Genomic DNA, 15,931 nt, shown 5'->3' with positions numbered 1-15,931 from the left:
AAGGGGCTGAAAATATAGCTCAGTGATAGAGTGCTTGCCTAGCACATGAAAGTCCTGGGTTCATCTCCCACAACAAAAAAATTTCTAATATTTAAAAATGAACATAATTAGCCTGCTGCAGACAGGCAGGTCTGTGCATGCCCTACCGAGGTCCTGAGTCACGTGGAAGACATTGAATCACCCCGCTGCAGACAGGCAGCCACCTGGTTCCACACTACAAAGACGCAAAGGACACCAGACCACCAGACCAAGGTACTGAGTCCTGCTGCTCCAGGCCCAGAGGTAGGGGCTTCTGAGCCACAGTCCCACTGCTCCTGCTCCAGAGGAAGGGGCTTCCCAGCCACCATCCCTCTGGCTGCTCCCAGCCCACAGGAAAGGGCTTTTGGGTCACCATCCCTACCACTGCTCCCAGCCCCTGTCCCACCTTTCCCAGCTCAGAGAAGGTAATCTGTGCAGGCAGTAACAGCCTCCCACCCCAGTCAAAATGAGAAAACACATAAATAAGTCTCAAAACCAGACTTCCAGATCACCTACAGCAACCCCAAAGGGAAATGAGATGGAACACTCTGATACTCAACCACCTGGACCCACTGAACTGGCAACAAAAGGGGATCTGGAAAAAATGAAATCAGAAATAATTTCTCAAATAACAGGAGAAATTGTGCTCCTAGTGCAAGACATGATTAATAAATCTAGAGAGGAGCTCAGGAACATGATGGAATCCCAACATAAGAAACAAATGGAATCCATAAAACAGATACAAATAGATTTCCAGGACATGAAAAACTCCACTGAAAGTGTACACAGCAGAATGAGCCAATGTGAGGTCAGAATTTCAGATACAGAAGATAAGATTGCAATTAGTGACCAGGAAAAGAAAAATTGCTTCAAAAATATAAGGGAACATGAGAAATCAACCCAGCAGCTGCTAGATGATGCAAAGAAGAATAACATAAGACTGATTGGAGTCAATGAAGAAACAGGACAGAGTGCAGATGACATAAAAAATCTCTTCACAGAAATAATGGCAGAAAACTTCCCAAGCAGGGGGAAAGAGCTTGACATACGGATAAGTGAGGCATATAGGACTCCAAATAGCCTTGATCAAAAAAAATCTACACATAGGCATATAATTGTTAAGATTCCAGAAACACAACTGAAGAAGAAAGTTCTACAACCAGTCAGAGAAAAGAAACAAATCACATACAAAGGAAAGCCCATCAGAATCACAGCAGACTTCTCAACACAAACCCTCAAGGCAAGAAGAGCTTGGAGTGACATATTCCAAGCCCTAAAAGAAAACAGCCTCCAACCCAGATTGATGTACCCTGCAAAACTATCTTTCAAAATGGATGGAGAAATAAGATACTTTCATGACAAAGAGCACCTTAGGAACTTCGTGAATACCAAACCAGCACTCCAAAGAATTTTACACAATAGCCTAGGAACAGACATTGAGGATCACAACCCCAAGAAGCAAAGCAGAATGAACCCATCTGGCATGACAAGAAATTAAATGTAAAGGGGGAGAACCCAACAAAAAGAAAAAGTCATGGCAAGGACAAGTCAATATGTTTCAGTTATAACCATCAATGTTAATGGTCTCAATTCACCAATCAAAAGAAATAGACTGGCAGAATGGGTCAAGAAGCAAAATCCAACAATATGCTGCATACAAGAAACACACTTCATTCAAAAGGAAACTTATAGACTGAAAGTTAAAGGGTGGAAAACAATACTGCATGCAACAGGAACCTGAAAAAAAGCAGCAGTAGCTATCTTCTTTGCAGATCAAGTAGATCTCAAACCAACACTGATTAAGAGAGATGAAGAAGGACACTACATCCTTGTAAAGGGAAGAATCCAAGAGGAAGAGATGACAATCATAAATATCTATGCACTAAACACTAGTGCACCCAACTATATAAAACAAATACTAACAGACATGAAAAGTCATATATGCACTAATACAGTTGTAGTGGGGGACCTCAACACCCCACTGTCACAAATAGATAGATCAACTAGACTAAAAATAAGTAATGAAATACTAGAACTCAATCGAACTCTTGAACAAATGAACTTAACATATGTTTACAGAGTATTCCACCCCACAAAATCAGAATACACATTCTTCTCAGCTGCACATGGGTCATTCTCCAAGATAGACCACATACTCACACACAGAACATGTTTAAGTAAGTGCAAAGGAATTGAACTTATCCTCTGTATATTATCAGACCATAGTGCAATGAAATTGGAGATCCAAAGCAAAAGAAACTCAAAAAATTTCATAAACATGTGGAAATTGAACAACACACTTCTGAATAACCAATGGGTCACAGAGGAAATTAAAGAAGAAATCAGACAATTCCTTCAATTAAATGACAATGACAATACAACATATCAGAATCTATGGAACACAATGAAAGCAGTCTTATGAGGGAAATTCATAGCAGTGAATATGCATATTAGGAAAACAGAACGAGCCCAATCAAACAACCTGATGCTGAACCTCAAGCTTCTAGAAAAAGAAGAACAGGACAACCTCAAAGCTCATACAAGGGAGGAAATTATAAAGATTAGAGGAGAAATCAATGCAATGGAGACTAAGAGAATGATACAAAAAAATCAATGAAGCCAAGAGTTGGTTCTTTGAAAGAATCAACAAAATTGACAAACCTTTAACCAAACTTGTCAGAAAAAAGAAAGAAAAGGCCCAAATCCATGCAATTAGGAAAGAAAAGGGTGAAATTACAACAGACCCAGCAGAAATCCAGAGGATCATCAATACCTACTTCCAGAACCTATACACCAATAAGATGGACAACACAGAAGAAATGGACAGATTCCTAGATACATATGAATTACCAAAGTTGAACGAAGAAGACCTAAAAATTCTGAACAACCCAATATCAACCAATGAAATTGAAAACATAATTAAAAACTTATCAACTAAGAAAAGCCCAGGCCCTGATGGCTTCACTGCTGAATTCTACAAGACATTTAGAGAGGAACTGCTGCCACTACTGTTTAAACTCTTCAATGAAATTGAAAGGGAAGCAATACTCCCAAATTCATTCCTGGAAGCAGGCATCACCTTGATCCCCAAAGCAGAGAAAGACCCAACTGAAAAAGAGAACTATAGGCCAATCTCACTAATGAACATAGATGCAAAAATCCTTAATAAGATCACGGCAAACAGAATGCAGAAGATCATCAAGAAGATCATACACCCCGATCAAGTGGGATTCATCCCAGGGGTGCAGGGATGGTTCAATATACGAAAATCAATCAATGTAATACACTATATCAATAGAGCCAAGGACAAAAACCATATGATTATCCCCATAGATGCAGAAAAAGCATTTGACAAAATCCAACATGCATTTATGATAAAAACCTTGCAAAAAATTGGAATAGATGGTCTCTACCTCAAACTGATAGAAGCCATCCGTGAAAAACCAACATCCAATATCAAACTAAATGGTGAAAAACTGAAACCCTTCACACTAAAATCAGGAACAAGGCAAGGATGTCCACTATCACCACTCTTGTTCAATATAGTTCTGGAAACATTAGCCATGGCAATTAGACAAGAGAAAGAAATAAAAGGAATAAAGATAGAGAATGAAGAAGTCAAATTGTCACTATTTGCAGATGACATGATACTCTATTTAGAAGACCCCAAGAACTCCACCAAAAGTCTTCTAGACTTAATAACCAAATTCAGTCAAGTAGCTGGTTACAAGGTCAACTCACTGAGAGAGAAATAGGGCAAATAATTCCTTTCACAATAGCATCCAAAAAACTGAAATACCTAGGAATCATCCTAACGAAAGAAATAAAAGACCTCTTCTCTGAAAACTATGGCACTCTGAAAAGAGAGATTGAAGATGATATCAGAAAATGGACAGACATCCCTTGCTCCTGGGTAAGAAGGATTAATATAGTGAAAATGGCCACACTTCCAAAACTGCTATATAGATTTAATGCAATTCCAATTGAGATTCCAGCAGCATACTTCATAGACCTTGAGAAAACAATCCAAAAATTCATTTGGAACAAGAAGAGACCCAGAATAGCAAAAGCAATTCTAGGTAACAGAGACATGGCAGGGGGTATCACAATCTTCAACCTGCAACTCTACTACAAAGCTACTGTGATAAAAACAGCATGGTACTGGCAAAGAAACAGACTTGAGGACCAGTGGAACAGATTAGAAGATGCACAAACAATGCCAGACACACTAAGCCATCTCATCTTTGATAAAGGAGCCAAACACCCTCACTGCAGGAAAGATAGCCTCTTTAATAAATGGTGCTGGAAAAATTGGGCTTCAACTTGCCAAAGATTAGAACTAGACCTGTATCTCTCACCATGCACTAAACTAAAATCAAAATGGATTAAAGATCTAAATATTAAAATAGAAACTCTGAACCAGTTGGAACAGAGGTTAGGTAGAACCCTTGAAGACATCGGTGTAGGAAAAGATTTTATGAACAAAACCTCAGTTGCCCATGAGCTAGCACAAACAATCAACAAATGGGATCTCTTCCTATTAAAAAGCTTCTGCACAGCAAGAGAAACCACCAGCAGTGTGAAGAGACAACCCACAATGTGGGAAAAAATCTTCACCTGCTCTTCCTCAGACCAAGGTCTACTATCTCGAATCTATAAAGAACTTAAAAAGATCAGACCTCCCAAATTTAAAGACCCAATCCAAAAATGGGCATCTGAAATGAACAGACATTTCTCACACAAAGAAGTAGAAATAGCAAATAAATACATGAAAAAATGTACAACATCACTGGTCATTCAAGAGATGCAAATGAAAACAACGCTGAGATTCCACTTCACTCCAGAGAGAATGGCTGCTATCATGAAATCAACCAATAACAAATGCTGGCGGGGCTGTGGGAAAAGAGGAACACAGCTCTGCAGCTGGTGGGAGTGTAGACTGGTGCAAGCACTGTGGAAATCAGTATGGAGATACCTCAAAGAACTAGGACTGGAAGTCCCATTTGACCCCAGTATTCCACTGCTGGGGATCTTCCCCAAAGAATTTAAAGAATCATACCACAGTGATATACGTGTGCCCATGTTCATAGCAGCACAGTTTGTAATAGCTAAAACTTGGAAACAGCCCAAATGCCCATCAACTGGAGACTGGATAAAGAAAATGTGGTTTTTTTAAATAAAATGGAGTACTACTCAGCCATAAAAAATGAGAAATTAGAGACATTTATAGCTAAGTGGATGCACATTGAGGCGATACTCTTAAGTGAAATAAATAGGACACACATGTATAAATACCAAATAGTTTCTCTGGTGTGAGAAAATGAAAGTGTAAACAAGGACTAAAACATATAATAAGTAATGTGAAATAGGAAGAAAAGGGGCAAAGGGAAAGGAAGTGGGAGGGGCAGGGGAAAGGAAAGAAGGGAATGGAATTAATATGAGAAAATGGAAAAATAGGACCAAAATCTTTGTAAATAGGGAGGAATGGAGGGTTGAAGGGAGGGCTGGGCAAGGGTGAAAAATAAGAACCAAGAGAGATTATGTAAAGGTGCAAATTTCCACTGATGAATGTCATTATATTTTATACCTAAAATGTATCAATGATTAGAATGAATAATTGAAAATGCAAAATAAGAAGAAAATGTCCAAAGGGTAGTGGTAGTGGGAGGGGCAGGGGAAAGGAAAGAAGGGAAAGGAAAAATGCTGAGAAATGGAAAAAATGGAAATAAAGTCTTTGTATATAGGGAAGGGTGGAGGCAGTGAAGGGAGGGCTAGGAATGGAGAAAAAAAAAAGAACCAAGATGCATCACGAAAAGGTACAAGTTCCCAAAGAGAAATGTAAATGTGTTGTATACCTAAAATGTACCAATAAAGAATTTTTAAAAAAGAACATAATTTTAAGTGTTTATGTTACAGAATGAATATGTTGTATTCTTTTACTTATAATTTGTTTAATAGTACCAAAAAACCTTAATGCTGTTTTCAATAGAATGAGACAAGTCTTTTCACTTTATGTTATACATTTTTAATCTAAATATTCAGTGACCTTTTTTATTTGCAGAATTATGTCCTTACATGGGAAGGGATATGCACATTGAGGAACTGTAATCATACTTTTAATGTCAATTTTAGTAAGTCTAGTGATAGTAATAAAGGCCTAATTTTTAAAATGTTGCATTTATTTACAGAAAGTACCACTAAGATGGATTGAAAATTATACTTGTTGATGGGGAGGGTGGAAGGAGATTGTGGTTAAACCATATAAAATTTCATTTGGATATTAGGAATTGATGAAGGAGCTCTGTGTACAACTTGGTGACTACAGCTAATAATATATCTTATCCATGAAAAATGCTAAGACTGGATATAAAGTGTTCTCATAAAAAAGTGATAGGGCCGGGGATTTAGCTCAGTGGTTCTGGCATCTGCCTCGAAAGCGCAAGGTTCTGAGTTCGATCTCCGGTACCAAAAAGAAAAAGTGATAACTGTGTGATATAATACATGTGTTAATGAACTAGATTTAGTCACTCCACATTACATATATATTTAAAAACCTATCACATGTGGTAAGCACACAGAATCTTCTCTGTCAGTTAAAAAAGAACTAAAAATAAAAAAGAAAGAAAAAATGTGATCGATGTAGCCAAAATAATAACTAAAGAGTGCCGCGATAATTCTTTACCTGTGGCATAGCTCGCAAGCATTCGATAGATGTAATTATTGAATTAGATTATTGAATTAATGTACATAATACATGTAAATAATTTTTACACAGAGTTAATAGTTATTAATATGAACACATTTAAATGTCACTTATTTCTCTAACATTTTGTGCTATGAGCTTGTCTGAAGCACAGCTTTAATAGCTCTCTCAAACACATCAGGATTTTTTGTAACCCACAAATATGGATACAAATATAATTCAGGATATAGTTTTAAAAAATGGTTTTAGACTTGATTTTTTATACTTTTCTCAAATTATGTACTGATGTGATTTTAATATATACCTAACATTAATATCATTATGTCTTAGTAGGCTGCTGAAAGTACTTTCCACAGATAAGGATCTGTATGTAAATAAAAGTAACGTGATTTTTCCCTTCATCATTGACATTATAATTGTCAATTTGAATTCAAAGTCATTGAAAACTTTTTCTGAAATGGCACACTTATATAAATAATTACAAATATTGTTCACATTCTTGGCCTTAAGAATTTCAGAATGTTCTGAGTGATATTTTGAGTGGTTCAGTTATGAGAACCTAGTGCTTTGCATAGAGATCTTAGGTGCTACATCTGATATGGAGAAGACTGGCAGTTGCTACTGTAGATTCACCACTGTAAGTGTCTATGCTCTGGACATTCTTGGGGGAAGTGATAAAAATTTGACCTATAGATTTGATAAATATCTGATCCTAGACCTCAGAATTTACTTAAATAATTTCACGAAATGAATCAGAAATAAAAATATTCTGGCACTTTGAATATTAAGCTGTACAGCTTTAGCTAAGAAATTTATACAGCTCTTCTCATATATTATGATGCTCTTCATTTCCCTGGTAATGTTACTTTAGACTTTAAAAACAAGTAACCAAACCAGTGTTCCAGCAGACAGCTTTAGTATAGCTCTTTAGACTTGTAGAACACAGGAAACTACCTAATACCTGAGCTGCCAAATATATTCAGGAAAACTTCATCTTATAAATCAATAATTATCGTAAGATTCTCTCTCACTGATGATTCCCCTATTGTTTTATTCAATATATTTGTTAGTCTTTATCATTAGGCTAAATCTTACATTTTTTTCTATTCACGAGCTGCTCCAAGTTCAGCATGCTTTTTAACAATGTTGCCACAAGGTGGTGGGAGTGTACCACAAAAGCAAAAGGTTGAAAAGCAAAGCTGTGTATTTACAATAATAATGACAGTTAATTTTACTAAGTAATGACTGGGCTCCAGAACTTTTGCCATTATATCATTTAGTGATCACAATGTTTTGAGACAGACATTATCTCCATTGTACAAATTATAAAGTGACACTGCAGAAATTAAGTAAATTGCTCGGCCATGGTAGGCTTGCAATCGGACACAAAGCTCTGTAATGGTTGTAAGCAAATTCCTCACACACGTTCTTAATAACTGAGTGTCCTGTCACAGGCTGCATGGCCCAGATTCCCAAAGTGACGTTTGGATTAAGCGTATATATTTACTTCTAAAATTTATACTCAGTGACATTTTTCCTAAAATGTATAAAACTAAAAGTAACTTCATGATGAAAGATAAGTTTCCAGCAGTTGTTATCAAATTTAACTATATTTTATTAATGATTAGCGGATTCTTCTTTGCCCTCCACAGCTTAGTGCATTTCTCTCGGAAACCTGTGTTGGAGCATTCAGGTACGCAGTGAGCCTGCGCCTCACACCTGAGCACGGAAGCCTGGGGAGGGGCGTGTCCAGGTGCACTGCCTGACACAGGGCGACAGCCTCTCCACTGGCGGCGGGTGAGCTCACGTTCTCAATGCTAGTAACCAGGTGCTGACCGGAGGATGCTGGGTACAAGGCTCAGTCAGTCTATGGGGTGTAAGGACCTGTCAGGCCTTGATGGCATCGAACTCGTTTGTGAACTCATGACCCTCAAGGAACCTAGGAAGGATGAGTCCACAAGCTACCAGACTAAGGATTTGCTTACTTTGGAACAAAAGAATACAGATGTGTACTTTGTGCATTGTGCTGGAAAAATGTGCCAGGTGCTTTTATGTAACTACAGGTCTGGTTCTAAACCTCCAAAAAAGGTATCTACCTTTACCTAAATGCTTCCTGCTAATCTCATCTGTCCTACTCCAGAGGAGGCTTTGAAAAATGGGGCTTTCTGTTTTTATTATCATGCGTTTTATTCTGTATCATCCTCCTTGCTAGTTGGACTAGTTTTTGGTTTTTTGTTTTTGTTTTTAAAGATGTCTACCAATGACACAAGAGAAGCTGTAAAATTCTGTAATTTTTCTATAAAAGATAGTGCCATATTTCAGTGCACTGATGTATTTCTATGAAATGATGGCTTGATCTTGGATCGTGTGACAAGTTGATTCAGATGTGGGATTATGACAGTGAAAGATTAATCATAGAAAAAGCAGTGGCAAAAGAAAAACTAGGTATGGCTGTGTAGCTGGTTAGCTAAGAGGCCTTCAAGTCTACATTAAGATCAAAGTTCTCATCCATCTCAGTCTCAAGCAGCCTTATAGTGACTGTAAGCTTTGGCTTAATCACTGTTGAGTTTGTCCTGGTTCCCGGCTGCTGATAGTGCAGCAGCAATAGTTCAGAAGCCTCTGGATTAAGGGCAGGGACTTTCCCAGTCAGTGGAGGGAGACACAACTGGCAGAACACTGGGAGCACTTGGCTCATTCTGCTCACTCATCCTGAGAAGAGAATGTCTGCTTTTATCCAGATGGGACATCCTCCTCCACGCCCCCTTTCTTCCCTGGAACTGGGGATTGAACTCAAGACCTCACACACGTAAGTCAAGTGTGAACTTGCATGGAAACCACATGTCCATTCCATCCCATCCCATCCCATCCTATCCCATCCTATCCCACTCTTTTGATTTTGAGACAAAATCTCACTAAGTTGCTCAGGCTGGCCTGGTTTCTGCAGCCCTCCTGCTTCAGCCTCTAGAGTAACTAGGATTCAGGCATGCACCATCATGTGTCTTCCTTTCCTGCATTATGCTGAAATAGTCTGTCTACCCTTCAGCTTTCTCCACGAAACTGTGAGATTCTTAGAAACCCAGTCTCGCCTAGGCTACCACTGTTCCCTGGCACCAAACATGCAGTTGCAGGCACAACACAAGCATTTATTTAATCTTTATGAAAGGGAAAAACCCTGAACACAATCACTTTAAAGAGCTTCTAGACACGTGAAATAAAAGTGTACTTGTGGAAACCAATTGCACACTGTTTTATATAAATACCAGAAGCTATCACAACATTAGTGCTCTCTCACAATTACTAACATTTTGACATTTCTATCAGCGATCTACTAACTCGCTACACAATTTTACTTTAACAAAAGTTTATTCTTTTTGCCAAAATAACAATGTAAGTCTTCTCCTTGTCCTATTTTCACTGTAAGTGTTTTCACTTTTAGACTCAGAGTTTTATGGGCTGGAATTGATTACTCACTCCTCTGTTATCCTGCTTGACTTGATAGAATAGACTCATCTGAGAAATCCTCACTGAGGAATATGGGCAAGAAGGAGAGAATGGCTGCCAGCTTGGCTGTCTCCAGTCCCTTTCCCTTCTCATGGCTGGAGACAGGGACTGGTCTCTTCAGCATGTTGCTTCTTGCTAGCGTTCAGAACTACTCCAGTGTTTAACAGTGCCAAGAAAGCCTTCTCACTAAAGTAACCTGATTTGGAACTGAGTGTAAAAATAGACATAGAAGCCAGGCATGCCTATAATTCCAGTGCATGGGAAACTAAGGCAGGAGGATCACTGAGAGTTCCAGGCCAGCCTGGGGTACAAAGTGAGTTCAAGGCCAGCCTGAACTTCATGGTGAGAGCCTGTCACACAAAAAACAAACACACAAACACTTTACCTGTCGGATCTATGTAATCTTCATCTTCCTCAGAGTCAGAAGTTACAGCAGCAGGGATCAGAGTAAGCAGCAGACATACAGAAGCCAGAAAAATGTGTCCTTTCTTCATTTTATAAATCACCTCTGAAATACAGAACATGTGTAATGTAAGTGTTAGTGGGCACTTATCGCTAGATTCTTATGGGCACTTCCAAATGCAAATTTCTATGACATTCGTTATGTGCTCCCATAGATCTCTCTTCACAGTTCCATGAGTCATATTTAAAATATATTTACAGAGCATTCAAACTTACAGACAAATTCTCAGTTCATACACTTAACAATATTCAAGTATACAGATCATATTTCAAAAATCAAATTAAAAGGGCAACATGACTAAAGTATGTTTTAAGGTTCATTTCATGTACAATTGTACTTTCCACATCAGTCTCAGCTATTCTTCATTTTCAGTTAGTTACATTTTAATTTTTGTACATTCTTAATACAACTTTCTCTTTCTGATTTCTCTGTTGCTCTACTCTCATCCCATTTTTAACAAGAAATAACATTTTGAGAAACTCCAACCTTGTTTCTTTTCAGATGTGTATGTTTTATAACTAATTTCCTAAACAGGTTTTCAGTGGGATAGCATGCAGATCTGAAGATAAGAGAAATGTCTAATATGGCTGCCAGTCCTTTTCCCACTACATCCTCCTCTAACTTCTGGAGTTACTTGTTTCAAGAGTTCCACAAGAAAAGGAGTTTAAGCGAGAAGCCAACACACACTCTAAGGGAAGCAGACCAGTAGGAGAGGGAGAATTTTCTTGTTTCAAAATGATTTAAAAATTCATAGCAAAGTTAATAATAATAATAATGGAAAAACACAAACAACTCTTTTAAAAAAAGGATTTCTCCTTTGGTTCCAAAGATAAAAGGAAGTGTACGATGTTCATGCAGCAGGGGAAGAAGGAGGGGAAGAAACACATGCTTCTGCCCAGCCACTGCTGCAAGCTGAGTTAGCAAAGAAGGAAGATCTCAGCAGTCAACACTGCAGATGCAGGAGAGATACTGCATCAGGCACAGCTCCGAGAAGTCTTTGGTTCTGTCTGTCTGTAGTCACAGATGCAACATGGACCATTATACAGACGCAAGCTACACCATTGACGTAGGTAGCCTTTAAACTAAATAATCACCAAAAAAGCCACATTTTACTTTAAACATCATTAACAGTACTTGTGCAATGTCTAATATATTCCTTGTGACATATTGGAACTGTTAACATGTTTGTTTTTAGTCAGTAGCAGTGATAGAAACTTTGTAAAGCAAACCATATACTATGTGAATTCATAAATATTTATGTTGCATATATATATATATATGCAGGCATATACATATACACAAATGATTTTAAATAATCTTTCCACCAAACTTCTAGTCTTTATCCTAATTTTGAAATCATTTTTGGTAGACTTCTATTTCCACTTGAGTCTGTGATATGCACAATCCCTTTATAGTTTGAGGAGAATATATAGCATATTTTTTTAGATCACCTGGGTTAGGAAGCAGGTTAGGGTGCTCACTAAAGAACTTGAGAACTGGGACTCTGAATCCATCAAATTTCTTTCTTAGAAAGTGGCATCCTAAACATTGCCTAACTTAGTCATTCAGTCTTTTCTTTGGTCTGGTTGTAAGATTCAATGCCAGTTTGGGCAAATTTAGTTTGAAAGGTTATTAACCATTCATTCTAGAAAATGTGAAACTATCTAGAATTAGAACAGGTTTATGTTGGATCTCAGAAACCCTAGGGCCAAGGTGTCTATTACTTCTTTCTGTCCCTTCCTTTACAAAAGTTTTATTTCATTCGCTGCAACCCAACTTTCTCAACACAGTGTGAAACAGCCACTTTCCATTCCTGGATTTTAAATCATAAAGCTCCTTCCATCCACATGGAATGACTGCTCTCTTATCCAACAGGTTCAAACAGCTTAAGAGTAACACTGAACAGTTTGATTCTGCAGCGTGCCATCCTTCCTGACAGTAGCTTTGAAGTGGAGAACTGTGGGAGACTTGTATAGATTCAATGGACCCTAAACCAGATTTAGTGGACCCAAAACCAGGCAGAGGTCTGGAATAAGAAAATGGAATAACGCTGAAAGTCTTAATGGAATTACATGGTTCTGGAGGTGATGTGAATAAGTGTGGCTTCTAGAAGGAGGGGGTTGTTGCTTCCAGAGTAGGGGAAGGAGTGTTGGACTACATACATCAGCTAGCCACAGGTAACATGATTTTTGAATATAATGCTACAGGTAATTTTTTCTGATCCCAGCATCCATTTACATAGGGAGTTAAGAAAACTACTTTGGGTTTATTGTTGCAAAGACCATGTACTTGGGGAATTATTTTGAAAAGTGTGCATCTCCAGTTATAAAGAGACAATTTGTCCAAATTTCAATTGCGGGATAGTTTTTTGAAAAATAGACTTTTCTACATTTACAGAAAAATTGAGCAGAGCTGGACGAGAAGCTGGAAGGCAGGGGGTTGCTTTTCCACAACACTGGTTCTAGGTTCTCTGGGTCCAACTGCGACATGCCAGGGAAGCATATGTAAAAGGAGTCTAACAGACCAACAGTTTCACAGCTTCTGGCTAAATTTAAGAACTAAATAAATGAAAAAATCACCCCATGTTCATGGATTGGAATATTTAATAGTAAGATGGCAGTATTCCCCAGTTTGATCTACAGATTTAGCACAATCTATATCAAATCCTCAAGTTATTTTTGCTGCTGTTACTGTTATCCTTGTTGCAAAATAATGAGATTGGACCCCTTTCTTGTTTCGTGTACAAAAATTAACTCTACATAGAACAATGAGCCAAATTTGAGAAATAAACCTTCCAACATGCTTATAAAACAGGAATACATTCTTGTTATTTTGTGATCAGAAAAGCCTCTTAGACGTGATACCAAAAGTACAAGCAACTTAAGAGTATGGCCTCAATGCAACTTAAAAAAGTAATAAATTAGACTCAATAAGATTGTAAAATTGTCCTACAAAGTGGTGCATGAAGAAAATGAATGGAGAGCCTATAAAATGAGAGAAGACATTTCCAAAGAAAATATCTGATGAGGGGCTTACAACTACAACAGACCCTCTGCATCCTTGAATCCAACTAACTACAAATGGAAAATATTCCAGAAAAAGTGTTCACACACAGATTTTATTTCTTGCCATTATTTCTTAAGCAATACAGTATAAGAGTGGTTTACATAATATTTACATTGAATCAGGTATTGTAAATTATCTGGAAATTGAAGTATGTGAGAGGACGTGTGTAAGCAGTATTTTGTCATTGTATATAGGGAATTGCAGAATTTGCAAATTTTGGCATCCTTAAAAGTCATTGAACCTATCTCCCCAATATAGAGTGATGACTATGCATTAGAAACTCTTACAAATCAATGAGAAAATAATAAATATCCCAGTTACATACTGGGTAAAATGCTGGGCATGGTGGTACAGCCCTATACTTGCAGGTACTTGGGAGTTGAATTAGGAGGCTTGCAAGTTTGAAGACATCTGGGGAAGACACAGATCCTGTCTCAAAATTTAAAAATTGGCATACTGTCAGTAGTCACTGGGTTCAAAGCCTGGTAGCAGAAAAAAGTAAAGGATATGAATAATTTCCCTAAATAATATATTCAAATGAACAATAAGAATATGAAAAGATGCTTGGCATGGTTAATCATTATGGCAATGAAAAATAAAAAACTCAGGATGTTGCTTCACACACATGAGGATGGTTATAATCAAAAAGTCAGATAACAAGCTATGCAAGGAGTCTATTACAAAGTACATACCGATGGGAAGTGCAAACGTGTCCACACAAAAACATATACGCAGATTTCATGGCAATATTATTCATTAAAGTCAAAAACTGGAAACAATCCGAATGTCTGATGATGGATTAGTAAAAGTGGTAGATCCATACAATGGAATGCAAAAAGGGTAAATACTGATAACTCTAACACATGGACAAATCTTGCAAGTACTGTAAAAGAAGTCCATTATAAAAGTCCAACTCTTGTGTGGTCCCATTTGTATGAAATACCTGGAATGGGCAAATCTATGGAGGCAAACAATAGACTTATAATTGCCTAGGGCTGTTGGAGTTGTAGGAGGAATGGGGAAAATGTTAATTTATCTGGAGTTTCTATTGGAGGTCATAAAAATACTCTCAAATTGGGTAGTGGTAATAGTTGCATAAATGTGATTAGAGTACTAAAATTCATTAATTGTACACTTTTAATAGTGAATTGTATAGTATGTACATTGTACCTCAATAAGGCTGTTTAAAAATCAAAAAAGGAAAATTTAGAGAGAAAGCAATTCGCTCATTTCACAGCTTCTCTTTCTGCTGATGTTTTCCTTTGCTACACAGAAATTTTTCAGTTTTATGTAGTTCCACTTATCTATTTTTGCTTTTGTTTCACATGTTTTTGGTCTCATATCCAACAAATCGTTGCCAAGATCAATGTCAAATGATTTTTCCTTTAGTTTTTCTTCCAAAAGTTTTATGGTTCCAGGTATTATCTATTTCATCAAACTTGTAAAGGCACAGAGTACAATAGTGGTTTTCAGGGCCCAAGGGGTGAGAAAAACAGGAAGTTGTTCAGTGGCTATTGAGCTTTAGTTGCAACAGATAACTTTTAGAGATCTGCTGTGAAACACAGTGCTTATTGTTAATGCTGTTCAGTGCGGCAACACCTAAGAGAGTAAGGCTCATGCTAAGTGTTCTTACAATGACAAGAAAAACATAAAAACAAAACCAAAGAGACAGAAGAAAGCTTTGAGAAGTGTGGGACATGTCTGTTACCTGGATTGTAGCAATGATGTCACAAGTGTTTGCATGCATCCAAACTCATCAACTTGCATACATTAATACGTACACATATTAGTCTGTTAGTTATATATCAATAAGGTTGTTTGAAACACAATAAAATGTATAAATAAGTCAATAAATCTGAATGGAAACACCTGTATCTATATTAAACCAAACACGAGTTCTTATGCGTGTGTTCAACTCTGTAGCCACAGAAATCACTCTAGCTTTCTGTTCACTGTCTAAACTCCGACAATGAGAAGCCCGACTCCAAACGTTACCAACCATTTGATTAATTGTTCCATCCCAATGTGCATGTTCAGTACTATTAACATTGTGAATCCGTAACTTCATGGATGCAGCTTTATCATCTAAGCTGCAGTGGACCCATGCAGTTCCTTTTCCCTGTAGACTTGGAGCCTCCCTCATTTCTAACGTCACTTAGCTCAGCATCCCTCCCACCAGC

At 37.6% G+C, this 15,931-nt stretch overlaps 1 protein-coding gene across 6 annotated transcripts in view; it reads right to left on the bottom strand.

The window, feature by feature from the left end:
* Positions 1-15,931, bottom strand: part of Tfpi (tissue factor pathway inhibitor) — a 67,348-nt gene that overhangs the window by 27,586 nt on the left and 23,831 nt on the right. For all 6 annotated transcript variants that reach the window (XM_087209630.1, XM_087209631.1, XM_087209632.1 and 3 more), the window contains exon 2: positions 10,608-10,730. In XM_087209630.1, the coding sequence (XP_087065756.1) occupies positions 10,608-10,716 (109 nt within the window). In that variant the 5' untranslated portion in view covers positions 10,717-10,730. The remainder of the gene's footprint in view (positions 1-10,607; positions 10,731-15,931) is intronic.

Source organism: Heterocephalus glaber, unplaced genomic scaffold, assembly GCF_053883595.1.
Source record: "Heterocephalus glaber isolate CG9 unplaced genomic scaffold, H.glaber_assembly_v1.0 deba00001058, whole genome shotgun sequence".
Taxonomy (NCBI): Eukaryota; Metazoa; Chordata; class Mammalia; order Rodentia; family Bathyergidae; genus Heterocephalus; species Heterocephalus glaber.
This window is presented reverse-complemented; position numbering and strand designations above follow the sequence as displayed.